Below are 19,673 nucleotides of genomic sequence, written 5' to 3' on the forward strand. Positions count from 1 at the left end.
TAATATCTGATCCAGAAGTCCAGATGATAATATTATTAGCAAAGATGCCAACGTCACAGTGCCTAGAAATCTATCCCAGAGAAAGTCTGAAATCCAGGGAAGCGCCCTGCCTTTTATACAAAAAGAGTCGTGAAGTTTGGTAATCAAAAGTTGACGCCAAACTTTGTCGAAAGTTCTGGACATATCCAAAAGGGCGGCAACAGTATGATTAGTAGGCCTCTTATTCAGTGCGTCTCGAATATTCTGGCAGATAAACAAGATCTGATCAACCGTGCTATGACTCCTTCTGTATCCGTACTGCTCTCTAGGAAGCAGGTCATTTGCATTTAAATGAAGTTTTAATCTTACAAGAATAAGTCTCTCCATAAGTTTGCATCCAAAAGAGGTCAGCGCAATGGGTCTAAAGCTTTCAGTGTTGCTAGAGTCTTTTCCAGGTTTTAAGATGGGAATGATGATATCTCTTTTCCATTCCCGGGGGAGACGACTAGTATTCCAAGAAAGGTTAAATATATCCAGAAGTCTCTGCAAACCATGAGGCCCAAAGTGGCCAATCATAAACCCATGAATGCCATCAGGGACCGGGGATTTACGAAGATCCATAGCTCGCAGAGCAGAATTAAGTTCTCTCAACGAAAATTCCTTAGTGAAAATAGTGCTCCCGGAGCTAGAAGTGCGACAATTGTGAATCATTCTTTTAGATTTGTTTTTAACAACAACATCATTTTGGTTAAATGCCAAATTACTCATATTTTTGTAGAATTCTCCCAGAACATTGGCTGCAGTTTTATCATCTGGAGAGGCCATGCCATCCTGAGTAAGGACAGAGTTGCATGTCACGTTTTGTGGCTGGCTATAGCTTAATGACTGTGCAAGTCTCCATAATTTAGTGTTTGGAGTTCTGGCATCAATGTTATTACAGAAGTTAGTCCAAGCTTCCCTCTTAAGTTTAATGTATAGCTGTTTAATGACCGCATTGAGTCTTTTAAGTTCAACTTTATCTTCTGGAAGCCAAGTCCGGGAGAGTTTCCTGTGCAAAGCATTTCTCTCAAGAACAAAAGTCCTCAATTTAGGGTCACTATGTAGGAAAAAAAATTTCAGGTGTTTAAAGTTGCCTCGGGGGATGGATAGATGTGAAGCGTGAATAACAGCTTGTTTAAAATTGTTCACCTGTTGTTCCAAATTTTCAGTAAGAGTCTCTTTGTTGAAAGAATTCTCTATAATCAGTCAGAAGCAATCTCAATTTGCTTTCTTAAAATTCCGAAATTTCCTATGGGCAATCACGGTCTTCTTATTGATGTGCACATTAATAAGAATAGGAAGGTAATCACTACTAATGCTGTCGAGGACAGTCCAATCGCAGTGTGGTTGGAGTTCAGGGCTAACAAGAGAAATTCCCAAGGCCTCTGTAGTGCCGTAGCTAAAAGATGTATGAGTTGGTAATCCATGTGTTAAGAAAAATAAGAACTCTATCATCAGCAGCATTTAATAGATCATAATCCCTGTAATTGTTTGTGGTGCAGCCCCAATTCGTATGTTTAGCGTTCAGATCACCAAGGAATAGAGAGCTTTTGTCAGTGCAGAGCATGGGCGGATTTATGGGGGGGCGAGGGGGGTCAATGCCCCCCCCCCCAGTCTTGGGAGGACTTTATACATGGTAACAACACACCTTCAAAAATGTAAAAAGAAAAAATCATGATTTTTTTTTTCTTTTTTTGAAAAGTTCACAAGTGAAAATGAAGAGAATAGCCACTTTCCTTTTCTGAGGGGGAGGGGGGGGGGCACCATACACTGTGTTACAAAGAGTAAAGCTAAGCTGTCACCGGATTGTTAAAATGTGTTGAAAACGACTACTTTGAATTGAAAACCATTAGAGCAAGTATATGAGTGAAAATATGAGTAATCAGCCGTTATACTTAAAATAATCAACGACTGTTTCAACAAATTGGATACTAAAACAAAGATTTAAAAAATAACGGATTTACCTATAAGCTAAACAAGCTATAGTTGAGGGCACCCGCTTTGTTAAAGGCCCCCAACTCTGGAAAATTTCATAATTTGTTCTTTAAAGAAAAGAAGAAAAGTACTTCCATTTTAAAGTGCCTGAAAACCTTGAAAATTTGGAAAAGTATGGATACAAACCATAAAAATTTATAACAAATGATGGGAGGTAGGGGGGGGGGAATGCCGAAATGTGTCAAATGTAGCTCCTTGCCACATCCTGCAACAAAAATATAAAAATCATGATTCTCATGTTTCTGTAGCATATTACTTAAGATAAATTTTTGTGGCTCACATGTTTCATATATTGCTGTTTATTTAATCTCGAATGCAGTAATTTTTGGAAATTATTTTGCATTACTTGCGTTTATCTTACTTCTTCTGCCTATTGTTAATCTGTTTAGCCCAGAAGGGGGGAAAAAACCACTTACTCTATTTTTTTTCGTTTTTTGCACTTCTTGTAATTGAAAATAAGAAGTTGTTGTAATGAGAAATCAAAAGTTTTTTTTTTTTTAAACTTATAATGTTGTTGTTGTTCCTGATGCCCCTTGGAGCACCCAAGGTAATGAATAACGAAGGCGCTAATCCGCTTTTGAGGCTAACATGAGCGGCTTTCGTTTGACTGAGCTCCATTTTAGGTGGAAGTTCGACTTTTGCTCAGACATATAAGACAGACAGGGCCCGACTAACTAAAAGTGAGGCCGAAGGCCCACAATAATTTGGAGGCCTCCTGAAGGCTATTAATTTAAAAATGTGTGTATTTTTTGTTTAGTTGTAATGCTATGCATAATTCTTTAAGTAATTTGGGGACCCTTAGGAAGAGGGGGTCCCAGACCCAGGCCTAGTAGGCCTGCGCGGTAATCAGGTCCTGAAGACAGATAGCACAATTCAGCTTTATTACAATACAAGGGAATCAGAAGAACACCCAGGGCAGTAGGCGGGAATCGAACCCATGCCTCTCTGCATGCAAGCAGTTGCTGAGCAACACCGCTCGGCCACCGAGGCCCCAAACTTAAAATAGTTGTTTCTTACGAAGTTAGAACAATACTGTAAAACAGTACAATCAAGTACTAAATTTCAGAGACTGGAAAGGCCAATTTAAATGCCTTAAATAATTTTAACTGTTCTCGAGTCCTTGAAACGGATTAGATGAGTCTTTGAAATTCCTAAGCAAAGTGTGCTTCAACTTTATTTCTTATCAAGTGTATAAATTATGAATTGTCCAAATGGGCCTATTTTCTAAATCCATACACCATTTCTTTTTTTTACTATTGATCATTTTGTATTTAATTCCTTGTTGTATTTGTCGGTGGGTTGGAGGCGTGATCAAAAACTGATTGAATTGAACCGACAGCCAAAGTAAGCAAATAACAATGCACAATCTTCTATACTTTCTCGCTTTTTCTCTCTGAGAACTGATGCAATTGATTTGTCAACCCGAAAACAATTTTTCCTGTGCATTATCGTAATTTGCAAAAGAGTATTTTGCTATCTGTCTCCGAGATTTTAGTAGTTCCAATTACCCCTTCTAAGGCTTCAAAATGCAGAATTTTATATCTATTTTACAAAAATTCCTCCGGGGGAGAAACCCCCGAACCCCCTAAAATTCGAGATATTCTATTCCCTACTTAAAAGGGACTCCATTTTCCACTTTAGACCTTATGTATAATGCATGGGGAATCGTATAATGCTTATGTTAATGCATTTGCCACCGATAGAAAACATGACCAGACTACTAAAGAGACCCAAACCCTGAAATAGCTTAGAGGCACGCTAAATCTGAATCCAGCCAGTTGTAATCAAGACAACTAATAATGCTAAAAAAAAAAAAAAAATGCTGCCCCCCCCCCCAGGAACTCAGTTCTAAATCCGCCTATGGTGCAGAGTCAAAAACTTTTGCAGGAAAATGTCATTGGTTAGGCGTATGATAAAGATTGAAGATGTTAATCACTTTTTTCTTCCAAGTGACAGATATTCCCTGCATCTCTAAGTCCGAGTCCCCAGCAGGCAAGGGGATTTTCTTAAAGTTAACTTCTCTGACCAGAAAGGCCAAACCACCTCCGCTTCCATGGGGTCTGTTAACACGAAAAATACTATTTTTTTTTAAATTTAATATTAGTGTGCTCTTTCAATTTAGTTTCCTGAAGGGCAATAATCTGGACGCCATACTTGTCTGCTAATTCAATCAATTGGTCTAATTTATTTCTCATTGCCGGGGAAGAAAATCCATTTATGATGCACTGAAGAATCCTGAGTTGTCGATTTGGAGACTGTGTCATTTGTCGACCGAGGCCCTCTGCCTAAATCTCGGAAGCGCCCCTGATTTACCTGCGCGACGTGCAATGTAGTATCCATTTGAGGAGAAGAATAATTCATAGCAAGGAGAAAGTAGCAGCTTCAAGTGACCCGAAGGTCCGGGGCACCAAAGTAAGAAGTCTGACTTAGCCCCGAAATGCCCATTTTAGTCGCTTCTTACGACATGCATGAGCTACAGTGGGACTATTCTTACCCCTTGGTTAGCACATGGTCACCGTTGGGGCACCCCGCTCACCACACGGGGTTCAAACAGCCGTAAGAGGTAGAAGGTGGGGATTTAGCGTTACCCTGGTCGCACCACGTGAAGGCCTCCACCATTTCGGCACAAAGGCTATAGGGAAACCCTTAACGTCAGCAAAAGTCAAATTAGATATCTCGCCTCCAGATTTTTTTCAAAATTGAAGCTTTTTTGGCTATACTTGGAGATTGTTCATAAATGCATAACTGTTTAGACACTTTTCTACATTAATAAAAGAATGACAAACATAGAGAATGACACTGTTCAGCCTAAAGAAAGGAGACGTTTTTGTGAGTATCTAAAGTTTTGAATTAACAAAAACTTCATGAAACGTGTGTAAAAAACAAAAATACGATTTGATAGCGTCTGATACTGAGAAAAAACACATTTGATAATTATAAAACCAGTTTGTTCGAACCAGTACCATCAAGACATTTTACAGAACTTGATTTTGCAAATATCGACGATATTAATATTGATTTTACGGAGATCTCTAACTATTGCCAAATTGACACCGGATTCGACCTCATATTTGGATGGTCAAAACAGATGTTTTGATTGTCCTTAAGCGCATGTGCGGATTGGCTGAAAATCCAGCTCAATGTTAACGTCAATGCCAGGCCGAGTTTCTGAATTCAAGGCGAATTCGGTTTTTAAAAAAGGAACTCTACAATACAATGTTTGGTTGGTGCAATCGAGTGTTTTTCTAAAGGTTCAACGCGACAGCTATTCGGCTGTTTAATCGAACAAGCTGCCAAGACACAAAATTGCGCCAACTTTGTTGAGACAACTCTTAAATTAAAAATTCTGCTAAGACGGAAGTTTGTTATTTCTTATTAAATCTGCTTACCTGGTTGGTGTAATGCGTGACTTTCAAATGCCGTTAAGACGTCAAATTTTTAAACATATGAAACATATAAGAAAAACATTTCGTTATGTCCACAACATAGTGGTTAACATCGTTTTTTGTGCAGGGTGTGCTTAATTTACTTCACAAAGTCAAAATTTTACTTTTAACTATCACGTTCGTTCTAAAAATTGATTCAGTTTTTCGTTTCTTTCTAGGAACAATGGGACACACTTGAACCACTTCAAAAAAACCTGTACTTATATGAAAATGCCTGAAACAAGAAACTCTCTGCAAGAAGATCTATTTCCTCCAACTTTAGCTTCAGCGGAAAATGAAGAAGCAGATAAATTCCGTAAAAGGCTCACATTTGGGCTGGGAGTGTCGGAGATATTTTGCGGCCTCATGCTGGGCGTATTTGGATTGCTTTTAATGAACATGGAAGCAGCTATGGCATCTTTAGCAGGAGGTGTTTGGGCAGGTGGAGTAGCCATAGCAACTGGTCTGTCAGCTGTATGTTTGACAAAATGTTCAAGAAAATCCATATATGCCTTCATCTTTCTGTGTTTGTCTGTAACCAGCGTAATAACCGGCAGCCTTGCTACAGTTTTTGTGGCCATTGGTCTGGCCCACGATGCACAGTGGCCAGCTGGATATTACATTGACAGTGACGGAAGAAGGGTTCTGTTTGCAGGGGACATAGCTACAAGAGCACCTCTACTAGCTGTTGCAGCAGTCACTCTAACCTCTGCAATAGCGGACTGCGCATTGGCAGTTACGTGTTGCATTGTTGCAGCACAACAAGCATGCCAGTGCTATGTGTGGTCTGACGACGACGATGCCGTAGATCCTGATTCCAAAGTTCGCCACGACAGATTAGTGACTTGGCTAGGTCAGCAAGCTTTAATGGATTTCATGATGGCCAGTGGTAAAGTACCTGAAAACTTGGGATCGCAACAACAAATCAATAATCATACTTCGTTGAACTCGCAGACTGTAAAATGATTATCTCATGTCCAACATTTGCAAAAGGCGGAAAATCTTTTCATATGAAAGTGACGTTTTGATTCTTGGTATAATTCCTTCTACAAGCTCAGCTGTGGGAGATGAAATATGCATAATACTTTTTTTCTCCTCACTTTCTTTTCTTTAAACTTTTCAAGGATACAATTCAGAGTGGAAACTAAGATATGCTTCTGTGTCATAAAAATACTTTTAATAGCTTTGTTTTAAGAGTACTAGCATTTTTTGAGCATAAGACTACCGTAAAGTGAAGCTACTTGGACCTGAAATTTCATTATTTTGCGAGTTTTATACGGAATATTTGGTTAAACCCATAATGTGAACTGATAACCTTGTTTGTACCACTTTTCAGACGTTCTGCTACCTTAAGCCTTTTTTGACCAACAATTTTAACTCTTTATATATATATATTTTTTTCTATTTTTAAAAATTGGATCTAAGTAGCCCAGCGCTGGGGCTACTTGGTCCCACTCAGCAAATCCATTAGAAAGAGCTATAAAACATCAGGTGTTGGTATCAAGGAGGACCAATGATTTTGAAAGAAAACTCAATACGTACATTCTAGTGAGCAAACTATTTATATAAATTGCAAATTATTTATATAAATTGATATAAAATCAACGTATACATAAAAACATATTTTTATGCAAACATAATTTCTCAAATAGAAATATAATCTAACTACAGCTAAAACCAATTGAAATGCTCATTATTTAAACATTAGAAAGAATGAAAACTCCTCAATTTAATGGCTTGGGTGGATTTATTTTCTCTGATATTATTTAATACATACTCTTCCTTGCTGCTAAATACTACAGGATGCCCAAGCTTGTTTTGTGAACGATCTTTTAATTTCCTTTTTAGAGTTGATATACTTAAGTCAAAATGGGCTGATGCCACTCTCTAAGGCATTTCTCCGCAATTTGTTGAACCTGGACACAGTTACAACATTTTTCTCTTAATAATCCACATTATTTCCTACTTCAAGGGGTTCTCTTTTACTTTCGGACCCTTTTTATCCCCAGATTTGCAAATAAACGGGTATAAATAGGAACTAACCTCTTTATTTTAAAAGATTACAAACCTTAACATAATTTAGTGATGAAATATGGTTTGAGGCTGCTTGAACGCTGGGTTCGAGTAGCCCCATTTTAAGGCAACCAATGCACTTTTACTAACTTATATTAGTTATTGTGTTAGTTATATAGCTATAACCTTGAAACACTGTTATTTTATTAAGAAATAGAATGCAAATATAAAACTACCGTTACCATGATGGTATCAGATGTTTCCATGAACTAACATATGAAAGTTTGCAGATACTAAAAACAACTGTTACACAACTTGCAATCATAACCTCAATCAGAAAAAAGCGGGAATAGCAGAAACTTGGTTTCATGCACCAGCCTCTGCCTAGGACTCCTACATGTCATAGAGAAGGTTTTTGAAGTCTATACATTGAAGCTTATAGGACCACGACAGTTTTTAAACACTTTTTTCTCATGGGTTCAAGAAGCCCCTGGAGGCTCAAGTAGCCCCACTTTACGGTACTCAATTCTTAGAGGCATTCTCGTCATTATTTCTGTAAAAAAACAAGTGAAATAGTTATAGAAGTTAAAGAAAGTGATTAAAAAAATAAGATTTAAAAAAAAAGTATTTTTAAACATTTCGAAACATATAAATATTGAATCACATTTTCTTAGTCAGAATATTTATTTTTCAAACTTCTATTAAAAATGACACAGGTTAATTCATCAACTTATCTCTGGTAGTTCAACAGCGCTCCTGTCTTTGTAAGGAAACGGAATTCATTACAAGGTGGGAAATGAACAACCTTTACATTTCTAGGAACTAGTGGTCGGAAAAACTACAATTTTTGAAGTGAAAACTTCTCTAGGAGCGTTGAGCATTTTTGAGGTAGGAAAAAAAAAACATTAATCGCAATTTTTGCACAACGAGACATAAAGACTACAACTGATGCACTCTTTATAAGACATGTAAATAGATCCGAATCAAAACTGTGTTTTTCCTGTTTTAGTCACCATAAATAGTATCATCTTTGGAATATCCTCATATATGTAATAGCCAATGATCGAGTAACCCGCGAGCAGGGCCGCGCCAAGAATGATCGGCGCCGTCGTGCGAATGTCGTTTGAGCGCCTTTATGCTCTGGCGTTCGAGTAAAATATAGTTAACATCTCAAGGGAGGCTTTGTAGACAAATATAAAATGGGAAAAAATACATTTGGCATTTAATTTATACAAAAAATGATGTGTGAATATTTAATTTCGCAATATGGTGTATGTTTTTACCTTACATCTCGAAATTATTTCGATTTCAGCAGCTCCTCTGATGTGGTAATAATGCGTTTTGGAAGTACAAAATATTTTGATATCCAAGTTAAAGCCACTTTGAATATACAGAGGTGAGAAATTAGTAAAATAATTATGAAATTTATAGTAAACCCTTGTTATATCAAAGAAATATTACTTTATTTTTAAAAATGTTGATACATTTAATATTGAAGGGTATCCTCTTATTTTTTAATAAAGATTCATCCGTCTTGGCATTTTTTTAAAATAAGTTTTTGGCAATTAGTTTGTATTTCCTCGTCATTACACCAAATTTGAATGAGTCCTTCTGTGATTCAATTCTTGTTTGTGAAGTAAACTTCCTTTAATTTTTTCTTTACAATAGTTCATATATTCTCTATTGGGCTCATATTTGGACTGCTTCCATGCCATGGAAGTGTTTTTACATACATTTTTGCATTTAAAATTTTGGTCACAGATAAAGCTTCAAGACACAGAACTCCATTATGCATAAATATGAAGTCTTCATTTGGAAACCAAACTTTTAACTAAAACCTTTGTTCAAGCCCTTTTTCATACTGATATTCAGTCCTCATACCTTCTACAATGTTTGAACATAATGCATCCTGAGCGGACATTATGCTCCAATCCATAACTTGGTTGGTGTGTTTAACCGTTTGCATAATGCGACTCGGGAAAATACTTCACTAGTACTTCTCCTGACATACTGACTGCTATCTTTTGGTATTTTAAGCATCGATTTATCAGAAAACTATACCTAAAAGGTAAAAAGTACCTTAGTGCATGTAATTTGTAGGGAAATATTCTCATAAAGAAAGTTTAGCCACGTTTATAAACATTTCTGAATCTTTAGTCAGTATGTAATAAATTTAATTTTAGGAAAAAGACTGAACAACTTGAATTTAACTGAACAGTTGAAGGCAAATTAATATTTCTCACCTTGGTTCAATTACTAGTAAATATTCAGTAAGTTACCGCCCTATAGCCAGGGCTAAGGCAGAAATACATGGCCAGCTCAGTCAATTCCAGCCGAGGACTGCAGTTTCTTGCTTATTAGCACTATCAGACCGGCATAGGAGTGACTGAGCAGGAGGTAGAAAACCTCTTAAGGAAGCCAAGAGTGCCAAACAAACTGGTAGCTAATACAGAATTAGCACTGACCAGACGAGTGACGGAAGCAATGGTTCGGTACAACTCAAATATTGAAGGCAAGGCAGGTATATTCAGTAAGTTACCGCCCTATAGCCAGGGTCAAGGCAGAAATACATGAAATACAACGCCAGCTCAGTCAATTCCAGCCGAGGACTGCAGTTTTGTGCTTATTAGCACTCATCAGCCCGGCATAGGAGTGACTGAGCTGGAGGTGGAAAACCTCTTAAGGAAGCCAAGAGTGCCAAACAAACTGGTAGCTGGCGGTGTATTTCATGTACCAGTAAATAGTTTATGCACAATTTTTGCCCAAGCAAGTCTCTTTGTCATAGCAAATTTGATTTTAGCCCTTTTACGAGGATAACGAACACCGAGTTTAACCGAGATGAGTTTTCTACGAATAGAAGAATCACATACATTTACCTCTTTCACTTATAGAGATATTTTTTGTTCATGATAAGTTGTTTTTCTGTTAGTTTTGGCAATATGAATTAATTTCATTTCTGTTTTTGCAATAAATTTACACATCTATTGCGTTTCCCTACTCTGAAATTTTTTTGAAATTCAAAGGTCTTTTTTTATTTTTCAACCAGATGCTTACACAATTTTTAGTTTTTAGCGATTTCTTGTTGTGTATAGTGATTTTCTTGAATGAGACATTTTATTGCTGCTAGTTTTCTAGAAAAAATACGACTTTCTTCGCTCATGATAACGCAATAGTTCTTTAACAAAAGAGAAAAAACTCAGCCAATTATGAACTAATTAAAGCTGCGAAAAAAATTGCATTAAGAATAAAATAATACCGATGCAAACCCATGCGAAGAATATAAAATACTAGCACAGCAAGCTGACAGTCTTTAAATTTATTTTAAATTTGATTATTAATCAAACACATGCTTTATGCAATGCGAACAATTTCATTACTTTAGATCAAAATTTTCTCTATTTTATAAATGCCAACATTTAACAAAATAATGTCTCCAAAACTACTCTAATGGAGTGAAAATATGATCAGAATAACACAACAAATTATCCTTTATGAATTATTGCGAGTATATGCAAAATTATTCAAGAAAAACTGAAAAAATCAATTATTCTAAAAATTTTCAAACCTCTAATCTCTAAGTAATGAACAATTAATAAAACTTTGTTTTCCCCGGAAAATTTTTGAAAATGGTAGTTTGAAAAACGCAATTTTGGACGGTCTTTGTGGTGTTTATAGGGAAGAAAGGTACAAGGGGTTCGGCGGAAATTTATAGAAGTTTAAGCCTTAAAACGTGATTTTAGACCACATTTATTGACGTTAGAAAGGAATTTTCTGGGATTCTACATGATCGGTTTTTTACTTCCTTTTACAAAAAAAGGAAGTATTGCATTCGCGAAAATATTTTTACTCAAAAATTGGCCTTAATTTCCATTTTTCTCACCCCCGAATGAATGTTGAGTTTTTTTTTCGACCCGACCACACGTGGATAAGTGCCTAGGAACGTACAGACACCCGAAATATCCATTTTGACGACCCCAGAGTTAATTACAACGAATTTTCTCGTGACATCCGTATGTACGTATGTATGCGTATGTGTGTATGTATCTCGCATAACTCAAAAACGGTATGTCCTAGAAAGCTGAAATTTGGTACATAGACTACTAGTGGGGTCTAGTTGTGCACCTTCCCTTTTGGTTGCAGTCGGATGTTCCTAAGGGGGTCTTTTGCCCCTTTTTGGGGGGAAATCATTGTTAATTTCGATGTAAACTCAAGTTGTGTTACAATTTTTCGGACACTTGGCGATATATCGCCAGTCTTTTGATCGCCAAGTTTTTTCGCCAACTTGGCGACAAATTTGGAGGGTTTTTTTTTTAATTTGGTTTGAATTTGGCCACTGTTGGTGATATTTAGAGAGTAAACAATTGAATCACATTAAAATTGCCAATAATGGGGAAATGACATTAAATTGGAGTTAAAGGAAGTCATGTGATGCATACATCAGCTCGTTTTTTTGAGAATTATTATAGATAGAAATCAATTCCTTTTCTTCCCTTAAATTCTTCCAATTTGAACTTCCAAAAACGCATTAGTAGACAACTTTGAAGATTTTTACAAGAAGGGAATTCTGGAGTTTCCCCGTGGAAAATTTTTCAAAATAAAAACCTAAGCAGTATTCTATGATATTAGGAGAAGTGGTTTAGAGGCTATTCTTACTTAAATTTTTCGTAAATCATGTTTGAAAAACTTAACTTTTGATGATATTTAAGAATTGAGATTCGTAGGCCCTTGGCCGAATATTATCTGAAATTGAAGTCCTAAAACGTGATTATAAGACCACATCTGGTAATATTAGAGCCGGCTATCTTTCGAAATTGAAGCTCTGAAAACGCAATTAGCGTTTTTAGAGCCTTTTTATCGTTTTTCCAAAGTTTAGAGCAATTCTACAGCACAACGATTTTCGAACAAAGTTTTATGCGATGTTGTTTCATATTCGCGAAATTGGAGATCTGGGAAACGAAATTTGAGATGCTCCGCAATGCTTTTGGCGGGGAGGGGGGGATTCGGCGGAGTAGCATTTTGAAAACCAACTTATTTTCAGGCGAACTAAAAAAAAGAAAAATAACGAGGAAAAAATAAAAGAAATAGGACGGAAGGGGAGTAGCTGATCAGTTAGCTGAAACTATTAAGAAATTTTTGAAAAACATTCAACTAAGCATTCTGGAGAGGAGGGGGCACGGGGCGGTGCAACCAAAGGGGTGCCTGTGGACCCCTACCCCCCTCTGGTTGCGCCACGGAACAGGAGGGTATTGATTATATTTCGAAATTGAAAAATATTGTAGAGGATATCTTCCACCTTAAAATCTGAAACTGAAAATTGCCGGGAAAACGAATAATTCTAACGTACAAATCGTTAAAAAGGCATTGAATTTAATATCTAAAACAAACACATTGTCCAAAGCCCTTTCTTAAATTTAATACATAAATAGTTGAAGAAAAAGGTGGTGGAGGAATTGAGTAATTACGGTCAAGAGTCGTTACTTTTCATAACTAAAAGGTTAATCTAAACTAGTGTCTACAATATATGCATGTTACGCACAAATAAATAATATGCAAATGTGGTTACCGTATTTTTTATAGTATGATAACATGATGCAGTGAAATTACCGCGAACAATAGTTAAAAATAATAAAGACATATTGCACGAATGTAATATGTCTTTTGTAACATATGTTATATGTATGTAACGTATTCACCGCAAGAACCAAAATGGGGAATAGCAATTTTTTTGCGTTGCTTCGTGCGCTCAACCTTGTGAAATTATAAACATACCGAAATAACATCCATGGCTCCACATATGAAGGAAAATGCTAATTAATTACCATCATCTTTTTTCAGTGTAAAAGATAGCGCTTTTGAATAGCATATTCAGACACAAGAAGGTTGTAATTTTTCCTTATAGATAGGCAGCATGGAGGATTGCTTGTTTTAATGAGTAGTATAATTTTACCGCTACTTTCATAGATATAATGAAAAGTTCAATTTTATTCATTTATTTATTTTTTTGGTTGAAAATTTTCCCCCTCATTTGGAGCATTGTTGATTAGTAGAACCCGTATTCCGATAAATAGCAGAGTTTATGCACGCAGTGCCATCGTTGCTTTTAAGAAATGAAGGCTTCACTCTCTCCCTCTCTACGTTTTATCTATTATCAATTCGCAACTCCAACGAACTATAGGGGGCACTGCAGTCACTGTCTAATGGCCGACTTAAAAACTAAAACAAACGCATGTGGTAACGAAGAAAATGCTAAAAGTGTTGTGATTTTTGTTGTTATGTATGATTTGTATGATTTTTTCGCTTTATTCATTTGAAAAGATTTTTCAAAGTCTTTTGGTTATTCTGACCCATATAGAAAGAGATTAGAAACCAAAGAAACCACGAAAGTAAACAATTAATGCAGAACACACAGTAAGTTGTTCTGAAGCAGCCATTTTCACGATGTTGAATTCGGAATTCATAAATTTTTGGTTCGCTTCGAACGGCATTTTCATTTTGTACCGTTTTTTCTATACATTAGTACATATTAAGTTCAGTTTCGTGACATTTCCGGCATTTGTTCACATTTTTGTCACATAGTGCACATACGTGGCAGACTGTCAAGAGTAACGTTTAACACTAGATAATTTATTTCTATGACTATATGATTGGATATCCAAAGAAATCATGCATTTAATTCATTCGTCATGGAAATGATTTACTTGATATGCGATCTTGTCAATTTTAAAACCATAACCCTATAAACAGATTTTTGGCGAACTTTTATTTTTTATTGTTCAAATTCTTAACGTTCTTTCTGGATTTTTCAATCTGTTCTGCGATAAATATTTTCAAGAAAATTTATTTGCATACTGTCTATTTCAGTAGGATACTGTAGTAACAAAGGTTATTTAAATCATTTATGTGGAATTAGGTTAAGGAAAAGTGTCCAGTCAATGTTGTTAAGTTCGTTTTTTTTTCATCGAATTGAAAAACTGATATTTATTCAAATTCACTCAGAACAAAATAAATAAAATGTGTACTCAGTTTATATATGGTGGTAGTTTTCTTTTCAGTTGATTGACCATTATTTCTTTTTACTTATCGAATTCTGTAATCTTACTATCATTTTATTCCACTCATGATAAAAATTAAAAATGGTTTAACTAAAAACGCGAAATCTCGCCAAGGCTACTTTGCTCGTACAATACTAAAACTATAACCCTAAACAAATTTGGCGAAACCTTTCAGCTGAGAATAAAAGGAATAAAGTAAATTCTTTCTCGGTTAAACATTTTTCATTTTGTTCTACGATAATAAATTCAAGAAAATATTTTGCATACTGTCCATTCCAACTAAATGCTGCTGTAAAATATGATTAGTTAAATTAATTTAAGATTAAAAAAACTCACTTACAAATTCATACAAAATAATAAAAAATTTTACCTGGTATAACGTCATCCAATTTTGTTAATCCAGAGTTTTCTTGTTTACGCTTCCACCATTTAATACTTTTTTGAAAGAAATAAGGAAAACTAACATTATTTTGAGAAGCTCGAGAATACTACTAAGGGATGAATTAATTTCTGTAGCTGAAAGCAAACTAAGACACATCGATTGCGTTAATAAATACTCAGAACAAACTGCCTGTGTTTACGTCAACAGACACACGTGGAACGCAACGTGGCAATGTTTTAGTTCCATCGGCAGTTTTGTAAATCACCGCAAGGTAGCGTATTCGAGCGCTGGAGTTCCGAATTTGCGTATCACAGTGGGAAATTTCATTACAAAAAGCAGAGCTGGCTTTCTTAATTGTCCTTTGGCAACGGGAATTTATTTCAGTTCTCGCTCAACAATAGTTTACAATAAATATTAATCATTTGGGAGACATAACCATCCAATGTTTAAATTAACAAAAACGTTTCCGATTCGATCCATCGCGCTTCGAAACCATGCTTGCCACAACTTAATTACACACAAAAAATTTGGTCAAAATCGCTCCAGTCGTTTAAAAGCCTTATGGTGACAAACGTCCGCACAGAAGACTTTTATATAATCTGCATTTTTTTTTACTATTTGTAAAGTAATAAGTGTTATACAAAAGATAATTGAATATTTATTATTATAGCAATAGTTAAAACGCATTGCAATCCATCTTAAAAACACTAATTGCAGCATACTGACCAAATTTTCGATCAAATCGGTTAAGTATTTAAATACGAGCATTTATGAGAGCGGACTGCCGCCATCTTTGATGACGTCAGTCTAGAAAATGTACCAGATGGCAGATGTCCACCCAGAGCTCAAAATACTTTCCAGGACACCTATTAAAATTTTGTGTTGAAACATTCTCTCTGCTTAAACTTTCTACAGAAGTGTTGAGCATTTATGAGAGCTACCGGCCGCCATCTTTGATGGCATCAGCAAGAAAAAGTACCAAGTGAGAGAAGTCCAACCAAGTCCAAAATACTTTCTTGGACACCAATTAAACATTTTTGAAAAAAAATCTCACTACTCAAATTTTCCTACACGCGTGCTGTCCGAATGTCACATCCTGGACTAAGAGGCGAAAATTAGAAGATTAAAAATGAAGCACCCGTATATGAATATTGAACTCATTTTCAGAAAAGAAGGGGAGAGGTTTTTAATTGCAATTTGTGTTACGGTGTATCTCCGTTTTAGCAAATATATATATATATATATATATATATATATATATATATACTGATATGCTTAGTATAAAGTAAATTTTTAATCAAATCCTTTCGTACTTTACAGTTTATTAAAAATACTAAAATACAACTTGATAGAAAAATTTAAAGAAAGATGGATGAGTGCATGTGGGGGGGGGGGGGGGCATTTTGAAGTTTTGCTCCACCTCAGAAACTTCCTAGATCCGGCACTGTGTTCACAATTGTATTGGAGAAAAGCAACGGATCAAAAGCAACTAAGTTCATTAAAGTTGTGTACATTTTTCTACAAATTCCCTAGTTGAATTCAAAAAAATGTTATTTTTGCATTCACATTAAGAAAGAAAATCAGAAATATTGTTATTTTTTTAAAATATTATACACCTTGTTTGGAACAAGAGTGCTACAATATGAAATTTTTAATTTTCTTTTTGCTTAAAGTGCTTGAAATGACATTATCTTCTTTGGAAAATAATGAGATTTTTTGTTCTAATATTAACCAACGGCGAGCACAGCGGATTAATTTTTCTTACTGCAAAGTGCAAATTACCTAAATTATTTAACTTGAAACGCATCTCCTGTAAAATTTCATTTCTTTGTACTGAGGCACTCTTCTTCCAAATGAGCGATATATAGAATACTAAAATCCATAGGTAAATTGCTGATCTAATGAAAATCTACGTTTTTCTCAGAAGGATCAACTATCCCCCATGAAGGATCAAGAATCCCTTGATGTAGCGCCCCAAAGCAGAATACTACTAAATTTGTGACGTATACGTCGCAGAACATTAGTGTAGTTTTAAGCGATTGAGTCTCCAATATTACAATACAAGCAAAAGAATTATAATTTGATGTTTAATGTATTTTGTAGTAAGTTACCGTCCTAAAGCCAGGGCTAAGGCAGAAATACTTAAAATACACCGCCAGCTCAGTTATTCCATCCGAGGACTGCAGTTTCCTACTTTTTAGCACTCATCAGCCTGGAATAGGAATCACATGAGCTGGAGGCGAAAAATCACTTAAAGGAGCCAAGAGAGTCAAACAAACTGGTAGCTACCAGTTGGTTTGGCTCTCTTGTATCCTCTCTTACATCTAATCGTGATAAAACTGAAAAATTTCAATGGAAATAATCTTGAACTGAATTTTTCAAACAGTGTAATTGCTGCTGGAAGAATAACAAGTGATAGTTAAAGTATAGAAGTAATGTAGTTTTGCCTACGCAAATAATACTGCAGTGTGCAGGTAAATGGCAATATCTTCAGAAATTAGTTTGAGATATTTGAAGAAATGTGTGGTAAATTCAGTACTAACAATAGGAAAATGTTGGAATTCGTTTTTTTCGCCCCTCTTTTCCAGCGGAAACCAAATAAGCAAGTATGTACAATAAAGGTAAACGTACCATAGATGACAAAAATGTAAAAGAAAATGAAAAATGTTCAGTTTCTGCCCTTTACCTATACAAGGCAGAATAGACATATTTATGTAAAACAAATTGAAATCTTTCAATAACCAGTCATATTGAGCAATGCTCTAATCAAGAACTTAAGTTTTAATGAATGAATACTGCATTTTAACTATTAAAAAATAATGAAAATATTTGCATATGTAAACAGTTCAATTTCAAATGATTTCATTAGTTTTCAAAAAAAAAATCTTAGATTACTTTAGTAATAAACAACATTGAAATGCAAAATCAACTGAGGCAGTGAGAAATCAAGGGATGCAAGTGGACTATTTTAAGTTTCAAGTAAAACACGTTTAAAGATCAGATCCTAAGTAAGCTTTCATTGAAATTTTTTTCTATATCTTGCTATACAGCAACACCTACCAGGGCTACTAGTACAATCTCTTGTCCCAAGAAAGAAGAGAGGTTCACCTAACATTTGTACTGGTTATCTCCAAATTTTTAATTTTGCCACTTGCATCTCTTTGCTTCTCACTACCTCAATTGTTAATTTCAATAATTTAAAAAACAAAGATTTTTTTCTTGAAATCGTGACAACAGTAGGCTAATTATTTCAACACAATGAGTAAAGGCAAGGGAGCAAAGTCATTAATGATTGCTTCCTCTTTGCCTGTAGGGTTATTTATTTTATGTAGCATGGAATGCGTGGTAGGAAAATTCAAGCTAGGTAAAATATAAACAACTTTACAGACACAGAAGCAATCTTAGGAAGCTCATCCTAAGATTGAATTCTTTGACCTTGAGGAAAAAAGATACACAAATATGCGGCACTGTATAATCACATCTCAATAATTTTACTTTTTAAAACAAAATTGATCAAATGAAGAAAAAAAAAATTTTTTTCTTCATTTGATCAATTTTCCCTGAATTTTTGTTATTTTTTCAAAATTCCCCGAGTGATAAAGTTCCCTGACTTTTCCCTGATCTGTCGCCATCCTGTTCTTTTGTTGCTTTTGTGGAGGCTTAGTCATTCGACAACTTCCTTGTCGTTCAACATTCCTTTCTCTCTGTCTCTTCATGATGGAAGGGGGTGGATTTGAAAGGAGGAGTAGGGGGTGAGTTTCCTGGCAATGTGTTGATGCTGCACTAGAATCTTTTGAAGTTACCATGTGCACATTTTCACCTTAACCTGCAATGTGGTGCATTATACTCAAAATGTCGAAGAGAAAGTATTTGACTATAAAGGAAAAAAAAGATGAAACAAAGCTGTTTTAAAATGGATTTATTCCATGCGTGATCGGATATTACCTTTGTTAAAAATTAAGCATAGAAATTTACCATTTTCTCTTTTGCGAAGTTTCTATATAACAAACCTACTCAAAGGTTGCTTGCGATTTCGTTATATGGAGACTCGACTGTACCTTGGTACCCTTTCTCAAGATTCTGTATGCACCATTTTCACTAGCATGTACCAACTGAACAACAAAGTGATAAAAATTAAATGGGACAGCGATAATATATGAATCCCACTCTACTAAAAAGAAAAATCTGTCATTTTTTACAGGGGTCTTATTTTTGACGACATATGGTAAAACAATAGCAGGTGGTAAAATAACAAGAATAAATTTTTAGAATAATCCACTTCCTTGTGGGTTGATATCGCCTATTCTGATCTCTACACCTACAAAAAAAAAAAAAAAAAAAAAAAAAAAAAAAATAAAATAAAATAAAATAAAATAAAATAATAATAATAATAAAAATGATAGAGTTTTTTTAAAAATAAAACTATGACTTTTTCCACGCTCAAAGAGAATTCTTGCACTATTCCGGATTTCCAGGTCAAGTGGCTAACATGCATTTTATACATTCCCTATGCTGTTTAGGTGTTGGAAGGTATCCTAAAAAATTCACAACGACTAAAAACAATAAAAAACTCCCCTTAGAACATGTAGATTCAAGCATTTAGTGCAAGGAAGTCATGTGCACTATGTTCACTAGATTTTCCACGTCAGATTTTTTATAAATATTTTGCTACAATACTCCAATTTTCTCAAGTAAAAATACAGAAAAGTCACATTTTTTTACATTTCTTTTTATTAAAATTCAATCACTATTCAAAATATTACAAGTGAATGCAGACACACAAGTTAT

At 35.2% G+C, this 19,673-nt stretch overlaps 1 protein-coding gene across 1 annotated transcript; it reads left to right on the top strand.

Annotated features, from left to right (window-relative positions):
• The first annotated feature begins 5,669 nt into the window (after positions 1 to 5,669).
• On the top strand, positions 5,670 to 6,404 carry LOC129216330 (uncharacterized). The gene has a single exon (XM_054850540.1). It carries the CDS (start codon positions 5,670 to 5,672, stop codon positions 6,402 to 6,404), a length of 735 nt encoding a protein of 244 aa, XP_054706515.1.
• The last annotated feature ends 13,269 nt before the right edge of the window (positions 6,405 to 19,673 follow it).

This window comes from Uloborus diversus, chromosome 2 (assembly GCF_026930045.1).
Source record: "Uloborus diversus isolate 005 chromosome 2, Udiv.v.3.1, whole genome shotgun sequence".
NCBI classification, from domain to species: domain Eukaryota; kingdom Metazoa; phylum Arthropoda; class Arachnida; order Araneae; family Uloboridae; genus Uloborus; species Uloborus diversus.